Below are 27,501 nucleotides of genomic sequence, written 5' to 3'. Positions count from 1 at the left end.
GAGACAGAGAGAGAGAGAGAGACGACAAGAGACAGAGACAGAGGACAGAGAGAGAGAGAGAGAGAGAGAGCGAGCCAGAGAGAGAGACAGAGAGACAGAGAGAGAGACAGAGAGAGAGACAGAGAGAGAGACAGAGAGGGAGAGACAGAGAGAGAGACAGAGAGAGAGACAGAGGAGAGGAGACAGAGAGAGAGACAGATGAGAGAGACAGAGAGAGAGACAGAGAGGAGAGACAGAGAGAGAGGACAGAGAGAGAGACAGTGAGAGAGAGACTGGGAGAGAGACAAGAGAAGAGAGACAAGAGAAGAGAGGATGAGACAGAGAGAGGACAGAGAAGAGAGACAGAGAGAGAGACAGAGAGAGAGACAGAGAGGAGAGAGACTGAGAGCGAGACTGAGAGACAGAGAGAGAGAGAGAGAGAGAGAGAGACAAGAGACAGAGAGACCAGAGAGAGACAGAGAGACAGAGAGACAGAGAGACAGAGGTAGAGGTACACAATCCTTTATCCGGACATCCAAAATCCGGCAAGTGTGGACCAAATGGGCGGGGGAGACATCCGGGTGGGCCGAGGGTGAATACGGCAGCACAATTCGGGTGGGCTTTCCGAAATTCGGAACACACTGTCCCCAAGGATTCCAGATATATGGTGTTTGTCTGTTCTAGTGCTAAACATTGCGATGAACACCCAGTGGGACAAGGACAGCTTCTTCCCCTCTGCCATCAGATTTCTGAATGCACAAGGAACCACAGACACTGCCTCACTTTCCCTTCTTTTACACTATTTATTTTTTTAAAAAAAAATGTAATTTATAGCAATATTTGCATTTGCGATGCCTGCGGACCAAACAACACATACTTTTGTGACATGTTCATAATAACTAATTCTCGATGTGTACAGTTTTAAACCTGTCAGATCAATTTTGTTCTCAAATTATTTTAGTACAGTATAGAAAGATTTTATTCACCATACATATGATCTTCTGCCCCAGAATGGTAATAACTGTCAAGGCTCTGCACATATCTGCTTGCTTACCTTACGGCATGTGTGCTACTTTAAATGTCTGACCAAGCTTTCTGAGGCTACTCAAGTCTTGTTGGAATCCTTTGAGTTCTAGACTTGATGCTTGGTCCGTCTCCCCCACCCGCCCTGGCTGGAGTTTGCCTGTTTCTGCCACAAGGCTTGTCCGCATGGAGAGCAAAATGTCGCAGATCAACAATTGCACAGCCTGTCAAGTACAAAAACAAAATTCAAAAAAACCTCAGTCTCCACGACAGGTTATCAGAGATAATCTAAGCCTCTTCCCACTTTAACTAAATAATTTATTTCACATCAATACTCTCACTCCAATTTTGGACTCAAAATTCAATCTTTAAAAAAAATTAAGAACATTTAAAAAAATGATTACAAAAAATTATTGGATTTACAAAGTTGAGTTATTGCTCAAAATATAGTAAAATTCAAATAATCCAATACCCTTTGGAATTTGTGACAGTGGATGACCAGATTTTAATTGGAAACTACTCCTATTAGGACCCAAACATATTTTATTTCACTGAAGCCTTCTCATGATGAGGTGGGGATAGTGAACTGCAGCAGCTAGACAAAAAAAATGCCCACACAGCAGTCTGTGTGGAGTTTGCACGTTTTCCTTGTGGAATTTCACTGGGTGCTTCAGTTTCACCCCACCAGATTGCTAGGCTCATGTACCCTGAGTGAGTGACAGAATTTGGGAAAGGAAGAATAAAATTATAAATCGTGTAAATGGTTTGTTGATGGTCGGCACAGCCTCAGTGGGCAGAAGAGCCTGTTTCAGTGATGTACGTCTCTATGAATTTGGGTATTCTCCTTCTGTGAAGCTTTGGAGTAAATTAGAAGCTTGTATTTACTCCATTGGATATTATTGAGTTGCAATAATGAAGGTGGAAGATGCTGGGGTATGAACAAACACTGAAAGTAAACCCAGGTTTTAAGGGGAATCTAAAAGGAATGAAGTTTAGAGGATATCATTTCCTGTTCCTATTAGAGCAAGAATTCAGTTTTAATTAGAACCGTAGAAACACGAACAGCACAAAATCAGGCCCTTCAATCCATCTTAGTCTATGGTGAACTATCACAGCAAAGGCTACCAGTCACTACTATGTCAACCTTCTACAGGAGTGTCCTGGCCAACTGCATCATCAGTGCGGGTACGGTTGCTGCAGAGAAATGGATTGGACATCAATCCACAGAACCATAACATGGCCAGATAGGATCACTGGAGTCTTCAACCCACCCCACACACTACCGGGATCGTTGTCTGAAGTGAGTGCACAAAATCATTGGGGAGCCCTTCCACTCTGCACACAGCATCTTTCAGCTGCTCCCATCGGGGAAGAGATACAGGAGGATCAGAGCCAGCACCACCAGGCTTCTTCCCCATGGGCGGTGAGAATGTTGAATGACCAAAGGAACTGCTCACATTAACCATCCGAGACACTAATATTACCAAACAATATTTATATTTATTTATTTTTATATATGTATATTTGTATTGTATTATATTGTACATCATATGTACTGTTTGTCTTACCTGCTGCTGTGGTCTGCACGTTTTGCATCGAGGACTGAAGAACGCTGTTTTGTCGGGTTGTACTCATGCAACTTAATGATAACTTGATCTATTCTTCTGTCTTGTCCCATTGACCTGCACCCAGATCATTGGCCCTCCATACCCTGCCCATTCATGGATCTACCCAAATTTAATATTTACATTTAATATTACATGAAATTTAAATTTAAATCTGCAGTGTCTCTTGTTTTGCCCACCGTTTTTACCTCACGAGTGGTGGGAATGGGAGACTCGCCTCCCAATTTGGCATTGAACATGAATAGAGGTTTTAGATGGGAATTCAGCTAAATGCAAGAGGATGAGATAAAGAGGATAGTGTCAGCTTACAGAATGTAAATGCAAGTGTATACCAGTTGGGCCAAATGACCTGTTTCATCTGACAGATACATGGGAGTGCCAGCAATTGGGACTGTCCGTATGTTCTCCCTGTATCGGTGCTCTGGTTTCCTGCCACACCATCCAAAAAGGGTACCAGGGGTTGTAGATTAAAAGGGTCTATCTGGGCAGCACGGGCTTGTGGGGAGAAAGAGCCTGTTACCGTGCTGCATGTCTAAATTTAAAATGTCAGAATTACACATGATTCTTGCACGTCGGCTTTATATTGCAAAGACTTAAACCAGCGATAAACCTCACTGTAAATCATGTTCATTTCTCGATGCCCAGGGCACACCTCTGTATTGCACTGCAGACACATTGCACAACATCGCTGACACATGCAATGCAACTACAATGCACCCCCAGAGGCCACCATCTCAGTTTGGGCAAGATCTGGAGCACATGTCTGTCAGCCTTGGCTTTACCTACAAAACCAGCATCCTTGCATCTGCTATAATCTGATGATTCGTGTGTTTTAAAGGCAAAGCTGGGACAATGAAAACCTACTGCCAAGACACAGAGTTGGTCAATCCAGATAAGAGTGAGGTGATGCATTTTGGAAGGTCAAACATGGTTCATGGTCAGTCACTGAACAGTGTGGATGAACAGAGAGACCTTGGGGTCCAAATCCACGCATTTCTCAAGGCTGCCATGAAGGTTTGATAGGATAGTTAAGGAGGCCTATGGGATGCTGGGCTTCAGATTAATAGGGGGGGATTGATGTGTTAAAGAGTCGAGAGGCCATGCCTCAACTCTACAAATCTCTGGTGAGGCCGCACTTAGAGTATGGTGTTCAGATCTGGTCAACTTATTATAGGATGGATGTGGGAGCTATGGAGGGTGCAGAGAAGACTTACCATGATGTTTCCTGGATTGGAAAATATGTCTTATGAGGCAAGGTTAGCAGAACTAGGACTTTTCTCTTTGGAGCGAAGGATGAAGAGGGGACTTAATAAGAGGCCTACAATATTCTGAGAGGCATAGACAGGGTGGGCAGCCACCGCTTTTTCCCCCAGGCCAGGAAATAGCAAACCTGAGGATATGTGTATAAAGCGAAGAGAGGGAAGTTTAGAGGAGACATCAGGGGTAAGATTTTTTAAATTAAAAACGCAGAGAGTTGTGGGGGGCCTGGAAATGCCTTGCCAGGATGGTGGTGGAAGCTGAAACATTAGGGGCATTTAAGAGTCTCTTAGACAGGTACATGGATGAAAGAAAAATAAAGGGGTTACAAGGCTAGAAAGGTTTAGTACTTTTTTTTTGGAAGGAGTACATGGGTCAACACAACATCGAGGGCCGAAGGGCCTGTAGTGTTCTATGGCAGATCAAGAATGAAGTTTCAGAGGAGCTCTGCTGAGAAGGAATCCACGAGCAGCAGATCAGATCGGCCAAGGTCCAGCCAAGTAAGTGCTAGTCCAGGGAAGCTTCTACGGATCCTGGATTGTTGCACAGAGCGCAAGCAGCAAAATTCTAGCTTCGGCCCACCAGCCATTGGAAACTGGGACCCAGGATTCTCAACAGGCATGGTAGATGGCAAGCCTCGCGTCAGGCCTCAGCCACTGACAGCTTTGTAGTGCGTTGAGCTAGTGGGTCAAGATGTGACCTGGATACAGGGCCCTCAAGCTTGAGTTCACCTACGAGCAATGTACAGGTCAAGCTACTTTGGAGGAGGGCGGTGACATCTGCAGAGCACTGAACTTGCTGAAGGGACTCAGGTTTGTTTCTTGCATGTAAAATGGCACCAGAACTTGATGACTCTTCCTTGGTCCTTGCAGGGACAAGGAGAGGCAAACTTTACAGTGTACATTAAGTCAAGTTTATTTTCATCTGATTGCACAAGTACAACCTGACAAAACTGTGTTCTTTGGTACCCAAACACAAAACCAGACATAACATACATGCAGGCAAACAATACATATGCAGGACAAGTATTCATCTATACGGACATTGTGAGAGTCTCAGACAGTTAGTGTGAAGCAGTTCCTTTGGTCGTTCAGCCTTCTCACTGCCCGTGGGAAGAAAGCTGTTCCTCAGCCTGGAGGTGCTGGCTCTGATCCTCCTGTATCTCTTTCCTGAAGGGATCAGCTGAAAGATGCTGTGTCCTCAATAAATTTGCCCGGGGGGGGGGGTGGGGGGGGGGAGGGGGGAAAGAGGAGGATGGAGGAAGAGGAGGGAGGGAGACCACAGTGATCCTCTTTGCTGCTCAAGGTCCTATGGATTGACTTCCGATCCATTTCTCTGGAGCAAGTGGGCCGCACTGTGATGCATCCATCCAGATGCTCTCAATTGAGCTCCTATAGAAGGTTGACATAGTGGTGGGCCGGTATTCTTGCCCTCTTCAGTCTTCTCAGGAAGTGCAGTCACTGTTGTGCCTTCCTAACAATGAGGAGATGTTGTTTGTCCACAATAGGTCACTAGTTAAGTGAACTTCAACAAACTTGGTGCTCTCCACTCTATTCCAGAGTTGTTGATGAGTAGTGGAGGATGGTCGTTCCTGGACCTCCTAAAGCTCTCAATCATTTTTCCTTCGTCTTGTCTACATTGAGACTCGGGTTGTGTTCTTGCACTATTTCATGACATTTTCCCCCTCTTCTTTGTAGGGCGACTCATCGTTGTTGCAGATGAGGGGTGACGACTGTTGTGTCATCTGCAAACTTGTTGACACGGTTGAAGCTGGATCTGACAATGCAGTCGTGGGTCAGTAGCGTGAAAAGGAGTGGGCAGAGCACACAGCCCTGGAATTCGCCAGTGCTCAGTGTGACAGTACTCAATGTTCTGGTACTGACCCGAACAGGGTCAGTAGCAGGGTTACCTTGTTGAAATTGAAGTGAAGTCAGTGAACAACTCTGTACCTTGTGAAGTTTTGTGTCCTGGTGAGGGCTGGAGACAGACAAACTGTTCCATAGATATCCACTGGCTCTCTCACAATGCAAGAATGTTGTCTGGTGAGCATCTCGTTTCCCCAACAGGGTTGACTGCATAGCTTTAGAGAGATGAAGAATTGCCTTTGGCAGTGGACTGCTATATTTGGGAAACAATGAAAAGGCAAAAATCAGTGAAAAAACCCCCGATATCCAGGACCTATGGGGATTGGTTGATGCCGGACAAGTGAATTTTCCGGTTGCTCAAGATTGCATATGGCGTGATTAGTGAACTAACCACTAGAGGTCACCAATTTTAAACGTGTATTTTTTACTTATTTATTTTCCACAATTTTCTTTGCCAGTAGCTTGAATTCCAGATAACAGGGATTTTACTGTACCATTAAAATTAATATTTCCTTGAAGAGTTGAATAACTGCCTATGCCCCCAAGTTTTACATGGTGAGTGGCCTTAAGTAGAGTCATACAGTATGGAAACAGGCCCTTCAGTTCATCTTGCCCAGACCAACCAAATTGTCTCGTGTGCCTGCATTTGGCCCATATCCCTCTAAACCTATCTTTTCCAAATGTTTCTTAAATGTTGCAGTTTTACCTGCCTCAACTACCTTCTCCAGCAGCCTGCTCCATACACTCACAACCTCTGTTACCCCTTCCTATTAAATCTCTCCCCCTCTCCTTAATCCTGTGCACTCTGGTTCAAGATTTCCCCACTCTGGATGAAAAACGGTGCGTTCACTCTATCTATTCCCCTCATGATTTTGAACACTCTGAGATCACCCCTCATCCTCCTGTGCTCCAAGGAATACAGCCCCAGCCTCCAAGTCCTGGCAACATCCTCTCTGCACCCTCACCAACTTGACAACATCTTTCCTGTAGCACGTTGACCAAACTGAACACAATACTCCAAAATGTGGCCTCACCAAAGTCTTATACAACTGCAACATGACTTCTCCTTTCCTAAACTCAATACTAATGAAGACAAATGTGCCAAGAGCCTTTTTGATCATCGTACCTACTGGAGTCGTCACTTTCAAGGTACCTTGCACCTGTACTCCTAGATCTCACTGCTCCATGACACTAAAATTTCAATTTTTTACCCCTCTTTCATCAGGGCAATTATTTCACAGCACTAAGGTAATCAAATCTTCCCTCGTTTTGCATTATAAACAGGTAAACAGTCACACTCAGGTATTGCTACAAAACTTCTCAGGCTATGATTTACTTTACATTTTGAGGAAACAGGTTGAATTCACACCCTGATTCCAGGACCATGAAGTCAGGGTGAATAGATCTTCAATCCCTGGAGCACAGAAAATTAGAGGGTGGTCAAATTGAAATGTTTAAGAATTTTAATGAGAGAAGCTATTTTGTACGATGGACTTCAGAACAAGAAAGCGGATAGGGAGGAAGCAGACCACTGAGGAAGGATGTCGTGACACAAATCTTGTCAAAATCTGGACACCTCCCCCTCGACAAGCCTGTTGAAATCTTCAAAATCTACAGTGACTGGTCTTTAGTAACAGTTGGAGAACAAAAGCAAGCAATGGAATTGAATATTGCCTCACAACTCAAGCAAAAACACAAATGCTGGAGGAACTCAGCAGGTCTCGTAGTGTCCATAGGAGGTAAAGGTACAAGGACTCAGGATTGAAACTTCAGTATCTTTACCTGCGAGACCTACTGAGTTCCTCCAGCATTTCTGTGTTTTTACTCCAATCACAGCATCTGCAGACTTTCATGTTTTACTCACAGCTCATGTGATCTGTGTTGATCAAGACCCCTGGTGTCGCCTGTGTGGAATTTGCACATCCCCCTGTGTGAGCTCCCCCTCCCCACAAGGGCTCCAGTTTCCTCCTACATCCCAAAGTTGATCATTAGGTTGTCTGGACAGGGAAATGGGGGGTCATGGCTAGCATAATGATTACTGCGCCAGTGTTCTGGGGTCAAATCTGCCACTGTCTGTAAGGAGCTGGTACTTTCTCCCCGTGTCTGTGTGAGTTTTCCCCGGGGACTCCGGTTTCCTCACATCATTCAGGTTGTTGGTTATTTGTGGGCAGCACAGGCCTGTGGGCCAAAAGGGCCTGTAACAAAAATTTATGGCAGATATGGCTGGTAAAAGGATCACAGCAGAAAGTTACTGGGTTTGCAAGAGAGAGGTTACAAGAAAAAAAAGTGGGGGAAATATAATTGATGGGATTGCACTGAGAGTGATTAATATTCATGGCCTTCTTTGTCATTTGAAAACATGAGAATAGACAAGGCAAGTTAGCTGTGATCCACGCTGCTGAAGATCCAGCTGCGCTGGATGGGTCACGTCTCCAGAATGGAGGACCATCGCCTTCCCAAGATCGTATTATATGGCGAGCTCTCCACTGGCCACCGTGACAGAGGTGCACCAAAGAAAAGGTACAAGGACTGCCTAAAGAAATCTCTTGGTGCCTGCCACATTGACCACCGCCAGTGGGCTGATAACGCCTCAAACCGTGCATCTTGGCGCCTCACAGTTTGGCGGGCAGCAGCCTCCTTTGAAGAAGACCGCAGAGCCCACCTCACTGACAAAAGGCAAAGGAGGAAAAACCCAACACCCAACCCCAACCAACCAATTTTCCCTTGCAACCGCTGCAATCGTGTCTGCCTGTCCCGCATCGGACTGGTCAGCCACAAACGAGCCTGCAGCTGACGTGGACTTTTTACCCCCTCCATAAATCTTCGTCCGCGAAGCCAAGCCAAAGAAAGAAGAACTGGGTACTGGAATAACTTTCAGGGCCATAATGATCTCCTTTTATTACTGCACTCAGGAAATAGACAATTATTTTGATGAAAAATTTCCCTTTTAAAAAGAATATTTTACATCAGGCATACAAGGAGATTATTTCACTTCCAAAATCATTTCCTACATCTTCCCTCAATGTGAGAAAGTTGAAGTGCTGACATACTCAGACAGCTGCAGAGATTTGGGAATTCGTTCCACTTCAGGAAATAATTTTTTCGCTGTTGAATCTTCGTCCTGAAGCCAGTGCACAGCAAATTCGACAATCAACGTCCACCACTTACTCACTGGGTCCGGACCTGACAAAAAGATGCAAAAAAAAATAATTTTTTTTTTTACTGACACGAGCAGGGGATATTTTTTTTATGCAAAACTGTTGCGTTGGTTGTATAAATATATTAAAAACCTCAGTGTTTTGTGTAAAACGTTTATCCAATTAATCAAAAAGAACATCTGACAAAATTATTCACAGTGGTTCAAAGTAGTTTCAGACACTAGCCTCAGTTTCTGCTGGCAATCTATCAAATATTCGTTGAGATGTGTAATAATAGGGACAAGATATATCAAGGAAAAGGCACTTACTGCACACAGAGTATCGTGGAGAGAATAGATGAAGATAGTGAGAGTCTAAGACAAGATGGCACAACTTCAGGATTGAAGGGTGTTCACTTCGAAAAGAGGTGCGGAGGAATTTCTTCAGCCAGAGGGTAGTAAATCTGTGGAATTTGTTGCCACATGTGGCTGTGGAAGCCAGGTCATTGGGAGTATTTAAGACAGAGATGAATAGGTTCTTAAATAGCCAGGGCATCAAAGGTTAAGGGGAGAAGGCCGGATAGAGGGGCTGAGTAGTGAAATGAATCAGCTCATGATTAAATGGCAGGGCAGACTCAATGGGCTGAATAGCCTATTTCTACTCTTACGTCTTGAGGAAATCAGAGTCTCCATGCTGACTGTTTTCCCATGTACATTAGTCCAAGTTGCCTAAATTGGTTATATAAAATCATTTGGAGCAGAGATAAGGTGAATAGTCACTGCGTTTTCCCCACAATAGGGGTAGCTAAAACTAGAGGGTAAAGGTTGAAGGTGAGAGTGTAAAAGGGACAAAAGCAAACAGATAGATGAAATGAGCTGGCAGAGGATAAAATTATGACATTTATAAGATATTTGGACAAGTACATGGGTAGGAAAAAGTTAGAGGGATATGGGCCAAACACAGTCAAATTACACTAGCTCAGACTTGGCTATTTCAATTTACATATCGCTCCAAGACACTAAATGAAGCAAAATGTTCAGTACTGATGATTGCCAAATCATCTAAGGAGGGAGAGAGAATGATAAGCACAGCCATTTCTCTTCACTGCCTTTTTCAAATTATTATGCTGCTAGTTTTAAAATTAACAAAGGATATCTCCAAATCAGATCATATAAAGCCAATCTCTCACCTACAGTCCTCCTCAGACTTGATTCAATGGAAGATGTCCGGGTCCAATTTCCACCTGTCCAAGCGCAAGTTTTAAGTAATTGCAAGTACTCAAAGGCATTGGAGAACTCTCTGCAACAGACAATAAATTTTATACCATAACGTCTCAGTTCAGAAACACGCTAACGTTTGCTCAACAACAGCCAATAGTCACATCACACAAAATCAGAAACGGCAACACTGTTTTAGGTATGAAGCCACCAGCCAAGCTTGAAAGCAAATGCCCAGAAGTTCATTTTTCTTAACCAAAAAACAGACTTTATTCCCAATAAATTATTACTAAAAACGTTAGTCTCCTCCCGCCCTTAACAGTACAATCCCCATTAACCAGAATTCAAGCAACCAGAAGCCTCAAGCAACCAACAAAAAAAAAAAGCTGAAAATAAGCAGGTAAAATAGTTTAAAATTGGTGCGCCCTAGCAGTCATTTCACGCAATCTCAAACAACCAGAAAATTCACTTATCCAGCATCTACCAATCCCCAGGGGTGCCAGATACAGGGGATTTTTATTGTATAACATTTTCATTATGGTACATTCATTTCTATTTACACCATTACCACCACTATGGCACCTGGTCATACTCCCACCCCACCCAGGTTGTTTGGGGGGCTTCCTCTTGGTCTCAGCCCCTCAACAGTAACATATAATTGTAAGTCATTTTCAGGCTAATTGTATTTAAAAATAGTTTGCCTTCATCACAAAAAGTAATATTACTTGTCAGGATCTAACAAGGCTTTTTAAAAAAAAAAGTACAGAAATTTCAGTGGAGAATTAAATGCTAAAATTAAAGACATCAAAACTGGAAGGAGTAGAAGAGAAGAAGGTAATTAATGCAATGACCGGTTGGTTGGTTTTGAATGACTATGGTTTGTAGGAGTTAAATCAAGCAGAACTTTAGTTTGTTTCCCCCAAGACAGCTATGCTGTAAATTTTACAGTTCGGAACCACAAGAACATCTTTTTTCTGGCGTCACATTCAATTTAAGACACACACACATTAAACCATCATTTCCGAAACATACAACTTATTTAAACTAATGAGTCTTTTATTTCATTTATTTGCTATACAAAGGCTGGAAATTAAAGTTAACTCAGAAGATAGATTTATATCTCTTTCCATTTGTATTATAAATATTTTTTTAATATATAGAAACAATTCTTAAAAAATAATTCAATTTACCAATTTTGTTTCTGTAAAACCAATCTCAATTCTACAAAATGATTTAACTGGTTTCATAAGTAAAAATTTGATTTGATTTTCTTTACCAAACTCCTTCTAATCCAACCACATACATTAGGCCAGTGTACATACCCAGTATCCTCAGCCTCTGGTTTGACCAGAGAATATATAGCTTTCTCAAGCAAATTTTCACAAAATGATTGGTTCACTTGGGCTACTGGATCAACTGCAAAGGCAAAGAAACAAATTACACTTGCCGTTTCTAACTCAAAATCAAGATGGTGATTATTGTGGATTATACATTAAATTCAACAATAAAATAACACTGTTGCAGCAAACTCCAAGTAACTAGGTAAGTTTGACATCAAGTGTCTTGCATTAAGTTCACTTCCGAGATCACTGGGCAACTTAAATACACGGACTCTTTGTCATTGCACTTGCCTTTCTGCCTCTAAGCCCCCCACCCTTTAAAAAAAATTCTTCAAGCCCAGCTCTTTGATCAAACCTTCAGTTGTCAACTTTGGTACCTTCTGTGCAGTTCAGTGTCCATTTTAGATTGATGACATTCCTGAAAAGAGCCTTAGTGTTCCGTTGGGTTTAAGGTGTGATATATTTTGAAAAATCTTAGCGTAGTGAATAGCAGAATGTTATTACATTGCCATCAACCCCGGATTCGAATCCAGCTTTGTCAGTAAGAAGCTTGTACATTTTCTCAGTGGCATCATGGGTTTCCTCCGGGAGCTCAGATTTCCTCCCACCCTTCAAAACACACGGCGGTTGTAGGTTTAATTGGGATATTTGGGCAGCATGGGCCTGTTTCCTTGCTGTATGTCTGAATTTAACTGTTCTCCAGACTGCCAAAAATTCCTGAACCCAAAAAGCAAAAGAAACTTCACGTGGCTGGAAAACAGAAATAAAAACTGAAATAAATTTTTCTAGCAAGATCAGGCACCATCTGTGGATAGTAAAAGAGAATTAAGGCTTCGGTTAATGATGTTTTCTCAGAACATCAACCCAAAACATTAACTGTTTCTCACTCCACAGCACTGCCCGAGCTCCACAGATGCACTGAGCATCTTTCGCATTTATTGTACAAGGGCAGAATCAGAGTCTGTACCTCTTTGTAAAATAGTCTCGATTTGGCCTCTTTAGATCAAACTTTAATTGTTATAATGTTGACTAGACACAGAAATGACTGGATTCTGAGTGGGACACTGTGACCAGGCACAAATCCCTTCCATGTTGCCAGTCACTGAAAACTCCCCTTCACCAGCCTATTACCTTCATCTTTCATATCTTCAAGTATCCTTAATCTAAACAAGTTTTCAGATACCTACTATTTTTTAACATTTTTAGAATTCTTATGTAAGAAAGAAAAAAAAACAACAACAACCACTGCTGCTGATGCAGACCCGGGGAAGAAGATGAACAGCACTGCTCCGCAGGGTTCGACTACCCTGTCCAATTACTGACTGCTCTAAACAGGCTTTAGACAGCTTGTAAAAGGAACAGACCATTTTATTTTAAAGTCCTGCAACCAAGATGGTGGCGCCTGTGCTGACAGCGACCTCAAGAGGTTTCAGAATCCGGGGAAGTAGAGAACTGGCGGCGGGCACCAGAAAACGTGAATATCCACTGTTTGAGAAGGAGAAACGAAGGAAATGACCCTGCAGGATGGTGACTATGGCAGCGGAGCAGTGAGGGGCTCTGAGGCTGAAGAACACACAGGCGGTGGGTGGGCTGTTGGCGACTTGCTGTCAAAGGGCTTGCCCATGCTGAGGAGTGCTGGATACTGGCTAAAGGGGTAACAGGTATCGGAAGTGGAATGTGAGGGGGTGCGGAGTGTGGGATGGGCTCTTGAAGGGCGTTGGGTGCTGAAGGTTTCTTGATTGTGTTGGAGGTTTTGATCTGGAGCTTGGGTTGCAATGATTTGGACTGGACTCTGTGACAGCAGAGGGTGCGGGAGTGCAGGAGGTGACTCTGGGACGACTCTCTTTTGCTCCTCTTCCTCTGACTACAAGGGGCACTGGGCAATTTCTGCTGATGGCAAATACCGGCTAAACATAATTTTGTGTGATATTATATTTGTTTTATTACACGACAATAAAATAATTTTGAATGTTCTCTGAAACTGTGAGCAATTAAAAGAATTTCAAAACGTGCATTTCTTTTCAGTTCAGAAGAGTAATTCAGGACAGTATCCTTGAATATTTGTCAATGTTCCTTACCTGGGTTCCTTGGAGAGCTGAAGAGACTTTCCTTTGGAACAGATTTCAGAGACCAATCACAATCCACAAAGAAGCGGTGTCCCAGAGGATGGAAAAGGCAATGACAGGGGCCTGGGTCAGAACCGCACGGGGAATGGTAAACTCGCTTGGCTTGACGCAGGAAATAACCCTGCGAATGTGAACATTTTGGAAGATCAGGAAATTGAACTGGTACAGAAAAGAGGAGGCCTAAAACAGATCACTCATGCTGAATGGCAGAGCAGCCCAAGGGACTGTGGCCTTCTCGTTTTGTTTGAATATTTTATGATTTTCCAAACTGAAACGATTACCAACATTGTCAGTGTCAAGGTTAACAGTACCAGCTTTGTACAAAACTGATCATTGTCAACTGTAGTCAAAGTTTTCTGCAGAGTTCAAGCTCTTTATGCCCCCTCCCTCCCCACTCTTCACCTTCAACATTTAACACTTGACTAACCACAATTATGCAGAACATTCAAGACATTCACAACGAAGGTATAAGACATAGATCAGGGATTTATAGGTTTGTCATGACACGGCGGCCAGTGCTCAGGCTGTTTTTTGACTTTTCCTGGTTGGGATTGTGGCCTTTTCTTGCTCCCATTTTCTGATATCCTTATGGCTTCAAATTTGACAGCAAATGGACACCTAATCATGCTCCCCACAAATATACATTGCACATTAAAAATTACATTCACCGAGGGAGCTAAATTCTCTTAGGGTGGTACGTTAGCGTAGCTGTTAGCACAATGCTGTTACAGCGCCAGCAATCAGGAGCGGGGTTTGAATCCAGTGCTGACTGTAAGGAGTTTGTATGTTCTTCCCGGGTCCACATGAGTTTCCCCCCGGGGCTCCAGTTTCCTCCTACCCTTCAAAACATACCGAGGGTTGTAGGTCAATTGGGTGTAATTGGGTGGCATGAGCACAAGCATGGGCTGAAAGGGCCTGTTACCATGCTGTGTCTAAATTTTTGAAAAATTAAACTCCTGTTGCTGCATTGCATGGCAGCCTTCTATCTTAAGTCTGCAAGAACAGTATATTCAACCATAAATTGGATGCAAAACTATTTATTCAAACTAAATATTATTAACTTGTCTGTAATAGCCAAATACACAGCATAAAATGTCTACTTACCAGCAGGAAGGAGAGTCTGCCATTAAAGTTGATTTTCAGGCAGATGGCAGCAGTTATATAGATTTCTGCCATGAGACTTTGAGGGATTTTCTCCTCTGCACACTCTGCTAGGTTAACTGCAGACAGAGCCAGATTTATGGCACTTGCAGGACTTTGCACCAGTTTATCTAGATTGTAAAGAAAGGAAGAAAAAGGAATTCCCATCAACTCAATGTTTGCTTGTTGCATTTGATTTTACCACAAAAGCAACAACAAAAAAATAATTGGCTTCCAAGTAAAGGTCAACATAAAATGACTCAAGTTAATGTTCCTTTCAGGAGAGCTGGAGACTTTTCTTTGGAAAACTAATCACAATCCACAAAGAAACAGTGTCCCGGAGAATGGAAAAGCCAATGACAGGTGCCTGGGCCAGAACCTGTTACTAACTACTCAAGCATTTCATGATCTGAATAATTTCTTGCATTTTGCTTCAGTCTCCAGCTAAAATAATCGGTAACGTTGTAACAAGAAGACTAATGGACATCAGTGGAATTCAGTCAATTAATGTTCTAGGACAGTTGTGGTGAATAAAGGAAACACAGTTTTGATTTCTGAATGCAAGTAGCATCAGAGCAGGAGAATAACCGAAGGAGCTTCAGTAGAAATCAGAAGCAGAAGGTAGCATTTCAGGATGTCACTTAAAAAAATAAATTCTTGGCTTTATCTCAAAGGGATACAATAAATAAGGAAGAAGGTAATGCTGAGACTTCAGTGTTTTGTGTGTCATATTGAGCTCTCGTCATAGGAAGTATTTTGATTCATTTGCTATCCAGTCACAAGAATCATCCTTTGAACAAGCAAATACAAAAGAGAATTTTGCAACTTTTTCTTCAAGAACATGATTTCCTTTGATCCATCCATGTGGCCCAATATCTCTGCTGTTATGGAGAATACAGCAGACATTTTGCACATTGCAAAAGGCACAGCATCTAGCAATGATATTACAAAATCCAACATTCTGGTAACTCCAACTTGCCCTTTAATTGACCAGGACAAATGAACCGTGCTACATTTTACAATACCTGTCAACTGTAGTTGATGGAGTTTATGATAGACCAGTGCAGCATCTCGCGCACTCATTTTAGCTTCTTCTTGAAGTTGTGCCTCCTGCCGAAAACCCCTCGTCCACTTCAGCAGCCAACGCGTAAACACCAGCTTCTGAACGCTGTGCCGAATAATATTCCAACAGAGGCTGCAAGTGAGATCTAACCGGGATGTTGGCAGTGCTCGCCCCAGTGCCAACAAACAAGTCTGCAAGTTTCCTGCAGTTTCAATAAAGGCGCCCTGTAATGAAAAATGAATTCTTAATTATATTTAAGATAAAGAAGAACATAAGAAATGTAGGAGTCAGCCATTCGACCCGTTGAGCCTGCTCTGCCACTCAACAAAATCATGGCTGATCTGATGATGGACTCACCTCCATCTACTTGGCTTTTACCCATATCCTTTAATTTTCCCCTACTATATAAAAATCTATCCAACTTTGTCTTAAATATATTTACTGAGGTCCCCTCCACTGCTACAATGGGCAGCGAATTCCACAAATTCATCACCCTCTGGGAAAAGCAGTTCCTCCTCATCTCCGTCCTAAATCTACTACCCTGGATATTGAGGCTCTGTCCCCCTTGTTCTAGTTTCCCCCACCAATGGAAACAACTTACCTACCTCCATCTTATACATGCCTTTCATAATTTTGTGGTTTCTATAAGATCCCCTCTCATTCTTCTAAATTCCAGCGAGTACAGTACCAGACGATTCAATCCCTCCTCATAGGCTAGCCCTTTCATCTCTATAATCAGCCTGGTGAATCTCCTCTGCACCGCCTCCAAAGCAAGTACATCCTTCCTCAAGTAAGGAGACCAGAACTGCACGCAGTTCTCCAGAGGCAGCCTTATTAGTGCCTTGTACAGTTGCAGCATATCATCCCTGCTCTTAAATTCAATCCCTCCAGCAATGAAGGCCAACATTCCATTTCCTTCTTGATAGCCGACTGCACCTGCAAACCAACCTCTTGCAATTCATGCACAAGCCCTCCCAACTCCTTCTGAACATCAGCACGCTACAATGCATAATTGCTTGCCATTTAAATAATATTCTAACATTCATCCCGTCAAAAGTCTATTGCTAACCCACTTATAACCCTGCACAACATTTTGGAAGAAGAGAATTCCTTATTTTTATGACAATAAACCTGATTCTGATAAGGTTTAGCAAAAATAAAATCCCTCAATAAGAATACCAATTCTTCACACACATTGTTTCTCTCAGCATCTTAAAATGGGAATAAGCACTAATCCCCAAAGAAAGCATTTTGCAATAAATTTCATATGCAAAATTACAACATTTCACCACAGTTATTGATATGCTTCTTTGTTCTTGTAGGTAGACTGCACTGAGATACCACAAGCAGCCCTGATGTGCAGTAACAAGATTAGTAGTTTACCACTAAAGCAAAAGCAATCACCTTGCTGGGGGAATACTGCAGGCCTCCTTACACTCAGAAAGGGATTGAGGAATGGAGATGCCATCAAATCAAATTATAAAGAGCTACAAAACATATGGTTGAAGTAGTATTTCAACTCACCAATATAAAACAGCATATCTCCCAAGTTAGTGAATAACATGTGCCCCACATGACACCAAGGCTGCTAAGTCCAATTGTTCTCAACTTCCCAGAACCCAGACTTCAATCTGTTGAATCTGATCCAATGCTAGCTATCATCTAGGCTGCTCATCCAGTCCTCTATTCTCTTTCCCCAATGCTCTTCCAGTGCCGAGGCTTTGGACTCTCTCAGTGTTGGCAATTACACTGTGATGCTGTGCTCATTTAAAACCACCATTAGTGTGCAGTAGTACTTCCAGGAAATCTTTTCACATGTGAAACCTTGCCTGACTCACGTCTACTGCCCAATATTAATAAAAATACAGGAATAAGTTACTGAGCCCTGCTAACTTTATTTAGTTCCCATTTATACAAGTATAGACATTATATTAGGTTGGGGAAATTATAAAGGACATAATTCAAAGATTACTACAATTTTTCTTGGCTTGGGTTCGATTCTTCTAAAATATCTTATTTATTATAATCAGCATACATGCTCGTCCTCTAAATTGATGATGTCTGATATAAGATCATTTAAAATCATTACAAGGTTCATACATGTGAAACATTTACCAGCGTTATTACAAAGTTTAAATTTAGAAGCACAGAACAGTAACAGGTCCTTCCGGCCCATGAGCCCATGCCGCCCAATTACATCCAAATGACCTACAACCCCTTAATGTTTTGGAGGGTGGGAGGAAACCCACGCAGTACAGAGAAATGGACAAACTCCTTAAAGACAATGTGGGATTAATATTCTCCTATTCCAAACAAGTCTAATTCTTAATGAAAATAAATTCTGAAAGCCATCATCCAGAGAGGGAAACGCAGTTAATATTTCATGTCAATGACCTTTCTTCCGGTGACAGGTTGTTGACCTAAATGTTTACTGTTTTTCTGCCCATAGGGGTTGCCTAATCAGCCGAGCATTTCCAACACTTTTTATTTCAGATTTCCTATGTCTACATTTCCCACCTGGCCACCCCCCCCCCCCCCCCAACTTTTCAAGTGAAATTCTTACTCTGGCTAGATCCAGATCTGCTTGCTTGCGATATCTCCAGAATGTAACAGAGGACTGAGAATGTAGACGTGTGATGGGTTCACCATAAATGAAAAGCTTCACAAATACACTCAGCACAATGACACCATTCACCAGCCAGTGGATTAGAGTGGGTAGCATCCAATCAAACCAGCCTTTGGAATCTTCTAAAGCAGAAAGAATTTATTTCAAAAACCAAAAATTGATTTTTATTTTTAGACAAAACATGAGCAATATTAACAAATTATTGGACCTAGTACAGTCTCATTATGTACTTACTTATCACAGCACTGCTGAATTTTACAGGTACTCCCCAACTTACAACCTATGCAACTTGCATCTATCCACACATACGACCAAATTTAAAAAAAAATAGAAAAAATAGAAAATTCACACAGTTTATGTTGTATTTGACAAACTATAACAGGGATACAGGGCAATGAGGGGACATAAGAGCCAAAATGTGCATTCTTACCTTGTTAGTCAGTGTCCTGCAGTCCATCGCTGGGCGCAGTCATCTTAATTCCTATGCACATGCAAGTCTTTCATTGGTGCATGAGTGCTACGTTCGTAGATTGAAGTTTTGTTGGAACATCCATGAGAAGGGTGCAAATTCAAAACTCTCACGCATGCGACAACCAACCTCCAATACACGAACCCACCAAGCATGCGCCTACTGAAGACTCACACGTGCACAGGAATCAAAGTGGCCATGACTAGCCTAAAGACTCCGCGACACTGACTAACAACGAAAGTACATAATTCCAACATATGTCCATTCTGAGATGACCGAATGGCCAGAACAAAACTAGATGTATGTCTGGAAGTAACTGTATATGCATCCAGTGATATAAAGTGGTAAAAAGTATCCTTTGGTCAGCAATTTAATTGGGTAAACAGCAAAAACTAGTTAATTGAAGTCAGGGATCTCAAATGTCATAGTACCTGGATTAAAAAGTGTTTTTCAGTACAGTGTCCCCAGAGGGTGGTCTTGGGGAGGTTAAAATGATTTCAGGACCTTGTATGCGCAGGTTGATATGAACCATTGGAATTCGTGTCAATTGCATCAACAGCTCATGGAATTTTGTCATTGAGGAGAATATTATTAAAGACATAGATACTGTTCTCTGCAACCATGAGCTCGAGTCCCCCAAACAATACTATTCATAATTACATTCTACATATCTGGAATACTGCGTTCAAGTGTGTTCTTACCTCAAGCAGGATAAAGTGGAAAAAAAAAATCACCAGACTGATTCCTGGGATGTTTGTTGACGTTCCTTTATGAAGTGGAATTCAGCAGACTGTGTTTATGAGAAGTGATCTCATATAACAAACAAAAATTCTTATGGAGTTTGATAAGATAGATGTATTGATGATTCTTCCCTGAACTTGGTGTGTAGAATTAGGGGTTGCAATCGCTAGGTCAGGAATTGGCATTATGACAGATTTATTTTACCTAGGCATAGTGAATTGTTACAATTCTCTGCCCAAGGTGTCTATGGAGACTCAGAGGCTGAGTATATTCATCAAATAAGGAGGAACGCCAAAATCTGTGAGATAATTCAAATTACGTATTTTTCAGAAGACCAAAAAGTTATGAATATTATTACGATGTGGGAATGAGCAAAGTTTGAATATTCTGAATTCACTGGGCTGAGATATGAAATTGAGTGGGTTGAGGATATTAAAGGCTAATTTTCTTAAACAAGAACACTGATGGAAATGTCGGTTTTCCATCAATGGAAATAATGAGGTAGCATGAAGCCTAAAGGTTTAAGGAAGCCTCAGTCACTATGTAGAGTACCAAACTCTGTACTGTAGGAAGCATATTGAAGCTTTAGTGATACATCACTCATTCACAAGAATGCTGACTAGAATGGGGAAAACATCATTAAAAAAAAATTGCATTCTCCCTTCTAATTGTAGATTAAAGGATGATAAGGGAAATAAATAAAAATAAGGAAATAATTGGTGGCATGGTTAGTGTAGCAAATCGTGTAATGCTGTTACAGCGCCAGTGACCAGGGTTTGAATCCAGCACTGTCTATAAGGAGTTTGTATGTTCTCCCAGTTTCTGCGTGGGTTTTCCCCAGGGGTTCCGGTTTGCTCCCACCCTTCAAAATATACCGGGGTGTAGGTTAATTGGGTGGCACGGGCTCATGGGCTGAAAGGGCATGTTACTGACCGGTTTGTCAAAAATAGGATGAATAAATGGAACCAAACTTTTCAAATAATTGAGCAGCACGAATTTAGGGCCAAAGGTACAAAATTTTGAAAAAAGAACAGAAAATACTCCCTGTTCATACCTGCAAACTTTAATATAAAAAAATTCAAGCAACCTAAAACAAAATCCAGGAAAATAAATAAATAAGCATTAATTTAAATAAGAATAAATAATTTAAATAAAAATTTAAAATTGTAAAAGTAAATGCTCTCTGAAGTAACACATAAACCTGGAGTAAATATACAGCCAGCAGAGTGCCTTGGCTGTTCTTTGCTTATAGCAACTTTTGAATAAAGTTGTGTTTGAATAAAATGGCATCGCCCAGGATGAAGAGCTGGTTGGTGCCACTCACCGTTGGCATAAAATGTCTCCTTATCCCTGTTTATCAAGAGTCTTTATCTTTATTAGCATATTATGTATAATAAAGCTTTATCTGTAAACAGGGGAGGGGGGTTAATTATCTATAATGTTATTGTTTGTCTTTTGGGCAGCTCTATTGAGGGGGAGGAACCTGCAGATGCAGCGACAGTTAAATGTTTTCAAAGAATGTTTTAAGGTTTATATACTTATGCAAGTGTAGTTTGCTCAGTGTCATTACTGTATAGTATAATATTTTTGTCTTTTTATTCTTAATGCAGGTGTATTAATTAGGCATCGTAAAAATGAGACAAGCAACTGTAAAACTCGCTTATCCATCATCTACCAATCCCAGTAGTTGCTGGATATCAGGGGTTTTACTGCAGGAATGGTTAACATTCGCAAACAGATGACAAGAGGTGAACAAAAGAAAAAGGTTGAAGAAATGCAGGAACAGGGCAGATACAAGTCTTTAGTAAAAACACAAGGCTGGAGGAACTCAGCAGGTCAAACAGTGTTCCTTAAATAGCAAAGATAAAGGGACACAACCAGCATTTCAGGCTTCAGCCCATCTTCAAGGTATGAGCAAAATGTCGACAGGTGTCCGATTCGGGCTCAAACCCAAAATGTTGGTTATCTATCTTTATCTTTGCTACATTGTTTTTATTTCAATCAATCGTGTTTTACTCTTAGGTAAAAGTCTTTAGAATGACATGCTTATCTAGAGGGACACAAGTAAACATTCTGGTAGGTAAATACATTTCAAAGATAAACAAATATTTCACCAGGAGAATACAATAGTTATTAAAGAACGCTTACCAGACTTGATTCCCAGCACATTTCTACCAGAATGTGCAGAAGCTTCAGGGACTGCAGAATATGCTGGATGTTCAAAAAGAGAAGCAAGTGGGTTGAAAGAAAGACAAAGAAATGTCAGGGTGCACAGAAGAATCCGTGAACTGTCCAGCATACCGAGGGTGGGGGGAGACAATGGCTCTTCCTTAACCTGTAGGGAAAGGTTCATTGTTCAACAAAGCTGACCGATTCTCTTATACCACCTACCTACCTTGCAATGCATACTTTGATACTTCTTAAGAATATAAATAGGACCAGGAGTCGGCCATCCAGCCCGTCAAGCCTGCTCTGCTATCCAATGTCATCATGGCTGATCTGATGATGGGCTCATCTCCACCTACCTGCCTTTTCCCCCATATCCCTTAATTCCCCTACAATGTAAAAATTGATCCAATTTTGTCTTAAATATATTTACTGAGATTTCCGTCACTGCTTCAATGGGCAGTGAATTCCATAGATTCACCACCCTCTGGGAAAAGCAATTCCTCCTCATCTCCGTCCTAAATCTACTACACTGGATCTTGAGGCTACATCCCCTAGTTCTGGTCTCCCCTACGAATAGAAACAACTTACCTGCCTCTATCTTATCTACACCTTTCATAATTTTATACATTTCTGTAAGATCCTCTCTCATCCTTCTACATTCCAGCGAGTCCAGTCTCAGACGACTCAATCTTTCCTCGTAAGCTAACCCCTTCATCTCTGGAATCAACCTGGCAAACTTCCTCTGCACCACCTCCAAGCTAGTACATCCTTCCTCGAGTAGGGAGGCCAGATCTGCCCACAGTTCTCCAGATGCAGCCTCACCAGGACCCCGTACAGTTGCAGCATCACCTCCCTGCTCCTAAATTCAATCCCTTTAGCAATGAAGGCCAACATTCCATTTGCCTTCTTGATAGCCAGCTGCACCTGCAAGCCAACCTTTTGTGATTCATGTGCAAGCCCTCCCAACTCCTTCTGAACGTCAGCACACTGCAATCGCTTGTCATTTAAATAATATTCTAATATTCATCCTGCCAAAAGTCTATTGATTACCCACCTTTAACTATGCACAGCATTTTGGAGGAACAAAATTACATATTTACAATAATAATTTGCATTTGAGTTATTCAATTAAGAAATGGATCATCAAAAATTAGAGCAAGTGCAGGAGCAAAGGATTAGTAGTAAGATTTATATTATTGTTCAAAACATTCCAGTTCTAAGCTTTAAGATTTTTTTTTTTTTTTAAAAAGATTTTGAACTGAATGCTACCATTGCCTCATTGAGGAGAGGACTTCCTGGTTCAGAATCAATGGAACAAGGTGAGAAAGTGCCTGGGGAGCCAGAATCCGATGGTGGAGGAGACATGATCAGTGACTGTGATTTGAAGTTGTCGGTGTTCAGCTCAACATCAAACTCAAGCAACCTGGCAACCTCTGATCCTTTCAGCCCCTCTGTAATTATATAAAAGGGAGACTTTTAAATCTGCAGCTTTAATATTCAGTAACTTAAATAAGAAATCATTTTCTATTTTACTTGTGAATACAGTCAGAAGCTTCTTATCTAAACAGGATTTCTTACCTTAATAGTCGATACCATGTAAAAGTCAGCCCCATTTTTGGCCCCGGCCACCCACCCACCCAAACTCCCAACGGCCCGACCACGGACTCTGGCCTGGACCTCCGCCCGCCCATCTGAGCTCCCAACACCCCGAATGATGCAGATGCTTACTGCGGTCAAAAGTAGTAATCCTACTCCCTAAATTTTACCCTAAAAATTTAAATGTTAAATATCAACATTCAGAATATGAATGCAGAAAGAAGGAATCCAAGTGTTAAAATTTAAAGAAATATAAATGAGTAAAATTTTAAAAAATATTTATATGTTTATCATTGCAAGAGGAATTTCCCCCTTGATGATAAAACTGAGTCTACTTACTGTTTTTCTGATTTGCTATTTTCAGAGCCATGTTCTCCTGTCTTAGCTTGTGGTTGGCTTGTTGCAAGTATTTAATATAATCAATGGCTTTTCTCAGAACTCCAGATTTATTCATCTGGAAAATACATTATGTGATATTATTCCACCCATAGTTTGATTAAAAATACATCTTACCTTCATTACAACTTGTGTGGTCTCATACACATTTTTCAATCTAATTAAATCGCAATCTTGTTGGAAAATGCATGTGCGCCATTTACCCATGGACCATCTGAGATATACCAGTCATTCTCAACCTTTCTTTTTGGCTGTGGCTCCCTTAGGTCTCTGCTCAAAGTTTATGGGCGCCCTACTCTGTGAACAGTCAGGTTTAAAACTTCTCTCATACCGTGCACATAAAAACAAACAGTCTGTGGCCTCCACGCCCCACCCCGTTAAATGTGCTGTGGCCCCCACTGGGGGCTGCAAGGCCCCTGATGAGAATGAATGAGATAAAGAACATGATTTTGCATTTAACATTTCATTATGTGGAAAAGTGTCAAATTTTGTCTAATAATGCTTCCAAGAAACACATTGGCTATGTTGCCAATTACCTTACTTAGTCTCAAGTACCAGCTCACTAGACAATTAGTGTGTTAAAAGAGGAAGGTTTAAGGGTCTTATTGGTTCCTGCGAAGCCTCTTGAGCCAAAGTTCCCGTCCTCAGACATGCCACTCCCACACTGGATGCTCCACTAAAGTTTTGCTTCCTTCTTTCTTGGGAGTCACTATTTTAGAGGATCTTTTCGTGACCCAATGCTAATGGCTTCATGAGGAAAGCACACAAGTGCCTCTACTTCCTCAGGAGTTTGCAGAGGTTTGATATGACATCGGAAACCCTGGCAAATTTCTACATATGGTGGAAAGTGTGCTGATCTGCTGCATCATGGCCTGGTATGGGGTCACCAATAACCCTGAGCAGAAAACCCCGCAAGAGGAAGTGGACATAGCCCAGGACATCACAGGCAAAACCCTCCCCACCATCGAGAACATCTACAGGGAACACTGCTGTCGGAGAGCAGCAGCAATTATCAAGGATCCACACCACCCAGCACATGCTCTGTTCTTACTGCTACCATCAGGAAAGAGGTATAGGTGCCACAAAACTCGCACCACCATGTTCAGGAACACCTGCTACCCCTCCATCATCAGACTCAATCAGGGACTCATTTAAGGACTCTTGTACTTTATAGATGTCTCTCTCCCTCTCTCTCTCACTATTGCACATTTTGTTTACATGTGTGCATTGAGTCAGTTTTGCTTTTGCACAGTCAATAAGTGGTAATTCTGCCTCAGCTGGAGGAGAAAGAATCCCAGTGTTGCACGTCTTGTATGTACTCTGACAATAAATCTAAACCTTTATCAGATCCAGTTAATGACTTAATTACAGTCACATTTTACCTGCACTTTTTAAAGTGTCTCTCTTGCTCTCACCAACTCCTGCCACTGGAAAAGAACCTCATCAGCTCCGCTCTCACCTTTTTAAAGTGTTCCTCTTTCCCTCACTCTTGCACCAACTAGTATTGCTGGAAAAAAATTCTGGTTAACTTTCGAATAAATCTGAATTGTTTCCACAATGAATAACACACACATGCTATGACACATGATTTATTAATATTGGCATCTATTTTCTCCTTTTAATCCCTGCAAGTCAATATCTTCACAAATATAACACCACATATGCAATAAACTGTATGCAAAGCTAAAACTGGACAACATATTTTTTTTTAAAAAAAGGTTGCTTTCTCAAAAAAAATTGGGGATTATGATTATAATTTCAAGTTGAACACAAAGATAATTCACGTTAAAAAGTTGGAGAAACATTAAATTAACTTTGATTGAATTTAGCCTGTTTAATCCCATAACAATGCCGACACATTGTGTTAGTTCAACTGAACTAAAAATGTTTTGCCTCTGATGTTCATTTGTACTCAGCATCTGATGCCTCTCGTGTCAGTGTCCAACAATAGTTGGCCTACATTGACGGATTCTCATTGCTCTGACACCACTTTTCCATGGACACAATGTCCTGGTGAAACCTTTCATCATGTTGACTGCACCAAGATCAGCAGGGATGAAGTCCAAGTGTGAGAGCAGAAATGAATTTTCAATGACATGTTGCACTTCAACATGTCTGCTTGAGGTAGACAGGAAATCAAAAAATAGGTTATAGCTATAAAAAGGTATGTGATTGGAAAGTATTATGGTGATCTTTGTGGTCAGCAGCCCAAAATCCATAAAATACACCCAAAAGTGTTCAGGAAGCAAAATCTTTATTGTCCAGTGTAATTCATTTATTTGACTGACCTTAGCTTCTGTTCCCATCACAAGATCCTTGAGCTCTATGATTTTGTCATTGATGGAGGATCTATAACGTTTCTCAATGATGTTGTGTGTTGTTCGTTTTTCACCCTCCTTTGGTCCCTCCACTGGAGCTTTTCCATTGCCAGCTATCTGCTTGATTGGAACCTTTTCTGCTCCAACCAACATTGGCGTGGTTGTCAGAATAGTTCCATTACTGCTAACCAATGTCTGAAACAAAAAACATGGGATTAATTTCCAATTCGAATATTTAATAAATATTCAACATTTAAGATGCCACAGAAAAGTGGCGACAATCAACGACAACAAAAATCTCAGAAAAAAAAACAATACAGGAAAGATTATTTACTTTTTAGAACACAACTCTGATAGGGCGGTGGGGGCAAATAGAACTTAACAAGGGAGATACAGGTCATGGATACTTAAGTGGACTTGGGTCAAGATTCCAATGTGGGTCAAACAACTGCACTCAGTGGAAATCTGAAATGTAAAAATAAACTGCAGCTGATAATCATCAAACCAAGCAGCACGTGTAGAGAGAGAGAGAGAAAAACACAGATGAAAAACACTCCCAATCGGTATTGACCATGAAGGGCTATCAATCTGAAACGTTAATTCTCATTCTCTCTCCCCATGTTCTGATTACATTGCTTACAAGAAGGTTCTCAAGATGCCCTGATATTTTCTGCCTTCCTGGAAATTGCTTGCTAAAACTTGTAGCAGTTGGCTGCTTTCAAGTGTCTGAGGTCAGGCATTTGAATGGTGCTGGTTTGGTATGACGTCGGAAATCCTGGCAAATTTCTATAGATGAGTGGTGGAAAGTGTGCTGACCAGCTGCATCACCGCCTGGTATAGGACACCAATACCCCTGAGCGCAAAGCCTTGCAAAAGGCAGAGGACAACAAATTTGAAATCAAGAGCTGGTCACATACTACTAGTGATACAACACTGCAAATGATAACCTGGGAGAGAAGGCTGATATTGGCCATTCTGTAGATTTTGAAAAGTTTGCAGTGGCAGTGAAGGTGATACTTTACAAGTTCTTTAAGGGACTGACTTATGTCTCTGTCTCTGATGCATACAGAAGGGCAGGCATCACTGCTGCTAAGTAAACATTGAACTTGTTGCTGGGTTTGAGGTCCTGATCTACAAATATTCCTTTTTACCAGGAATGGTAATGGCCATGCTGGCACATGAAGAATAGAGGTGTACAACATCTATGTCTGCTCTCAGCGAGATGGTCCCCGAGATGCACGATATGATTCATTTAAATCCATGGCTCATCTTGGTTAAGTGTGAGGGCAGGAAGAGGCAATGTTGTGCAGTAGGGGCAAGTGGGTTGACCTTTGGCCAGCCCCATACTATCCAGTGAAGGAATCAAGGATGGTTGGAGATGATACGTGGCCTCCAGTGGGCATATATGCAAGCA

At 41.6% G+C, this 27,501-nt stretch overlaps 2 protein-coding genes across 2 annotated transcripts in view; both read right to left on the bottom strand.

Moving 5' to 3' along the window:
- The window catches only part of LOC138748059 (sterol regulatory element-binding protein 2-like), an 11,218-nt gene extending 8,798 nt beyond the window's left edge, over positions 1 to 2,420 (bottom strand). Inside the window, exon 1 of the mRNA XM_069907755.1 lies at positions 2,286 to 2,420. Within this exon, the coding sequence (XP_069763856.1) occupies positions 2,286 to 2,420 (135 nt within the window). The remainder of the gene's footprint in view (positions 1 to 2,285) is intronic.
- A 6,197-nt stretch (positions 2,421 to 8,617) lies between these two features.
- LOC138748248 (sterol regulatory element-binding protein 2-like) overlaps positions 8,618 to 27,501 on the bottom strand; it is a 44,218-nt gene continuing 25,334 nt past the window's right edge. Inside the window, exons 5-15 of the mRNA XM_069908083.1 lie at positions 26,058 to 26,282; positions 23,713 to 23,827; positions 23,047 to 23,228; positions 21,757 to 21,943; positions 18,336 to 18,520; positions 15,735 to 15,996; positions 14,674 to 14,840; positions 13,522 to 13,690; positions 11,426 to 11,519; positions 10,076 to 10,185; positions 8,618 to 8,932 (exon numbers count right to left, since the gene is read on the bottom strand). Coding sequence (XP_069764184.1) covers positions 8,769 to 8,932; positions 10,076 to 10,185; positions 11,426 to 11,519; positions 13,522 to 13,690; positions 14,674 to 14,840; positions 15,735 to 15,996; positions 18,336 to 18,520; positions 21,757 to 21,943; positions 23,047 to 23,228; positions 23,713 to 23,827; positions 26,058 to 26,282 — 1,860 coding nt within the window. The 3' untranslated portion in view covers positions 8,618 to 8,768. The remainder of the gene's footprint in view (positions 8,933 to 10,075; positions 10,186 to 11,425; positions 11,520 to 13,521; positions 13,691 to 14,673; positions 14,841 to 15,734; positions 15,997 to 18,335; positions 18,521 to 21,756; positions 21,944 to 23,046; positions 23,229 to 23,712; positions 23,828 to 26,057; positions 26,283 to 27,501) is intronic.

The sequence above is a fragment of the Narcine bancroftii genome, chromosome 13, assembly GCF_036971445.1.
Source record: "Narcine bancroftii isolate sNarBan1 chromosome 13, sNarBan1.hap1, whole genome shotgun sequence".
Classification (NCBI taxonomy): domain Eukaryota; kingdom Metazoa; phylum Chordata; class Chondrichthyes; order Torpediniformes; family Narcinidae; genus Narcine; species Narcine bancroftii.
Note: the sequence above shows the minus strand (reverse complement) of the source record. Positions and strands in the feature narration are given on the sequence as shown.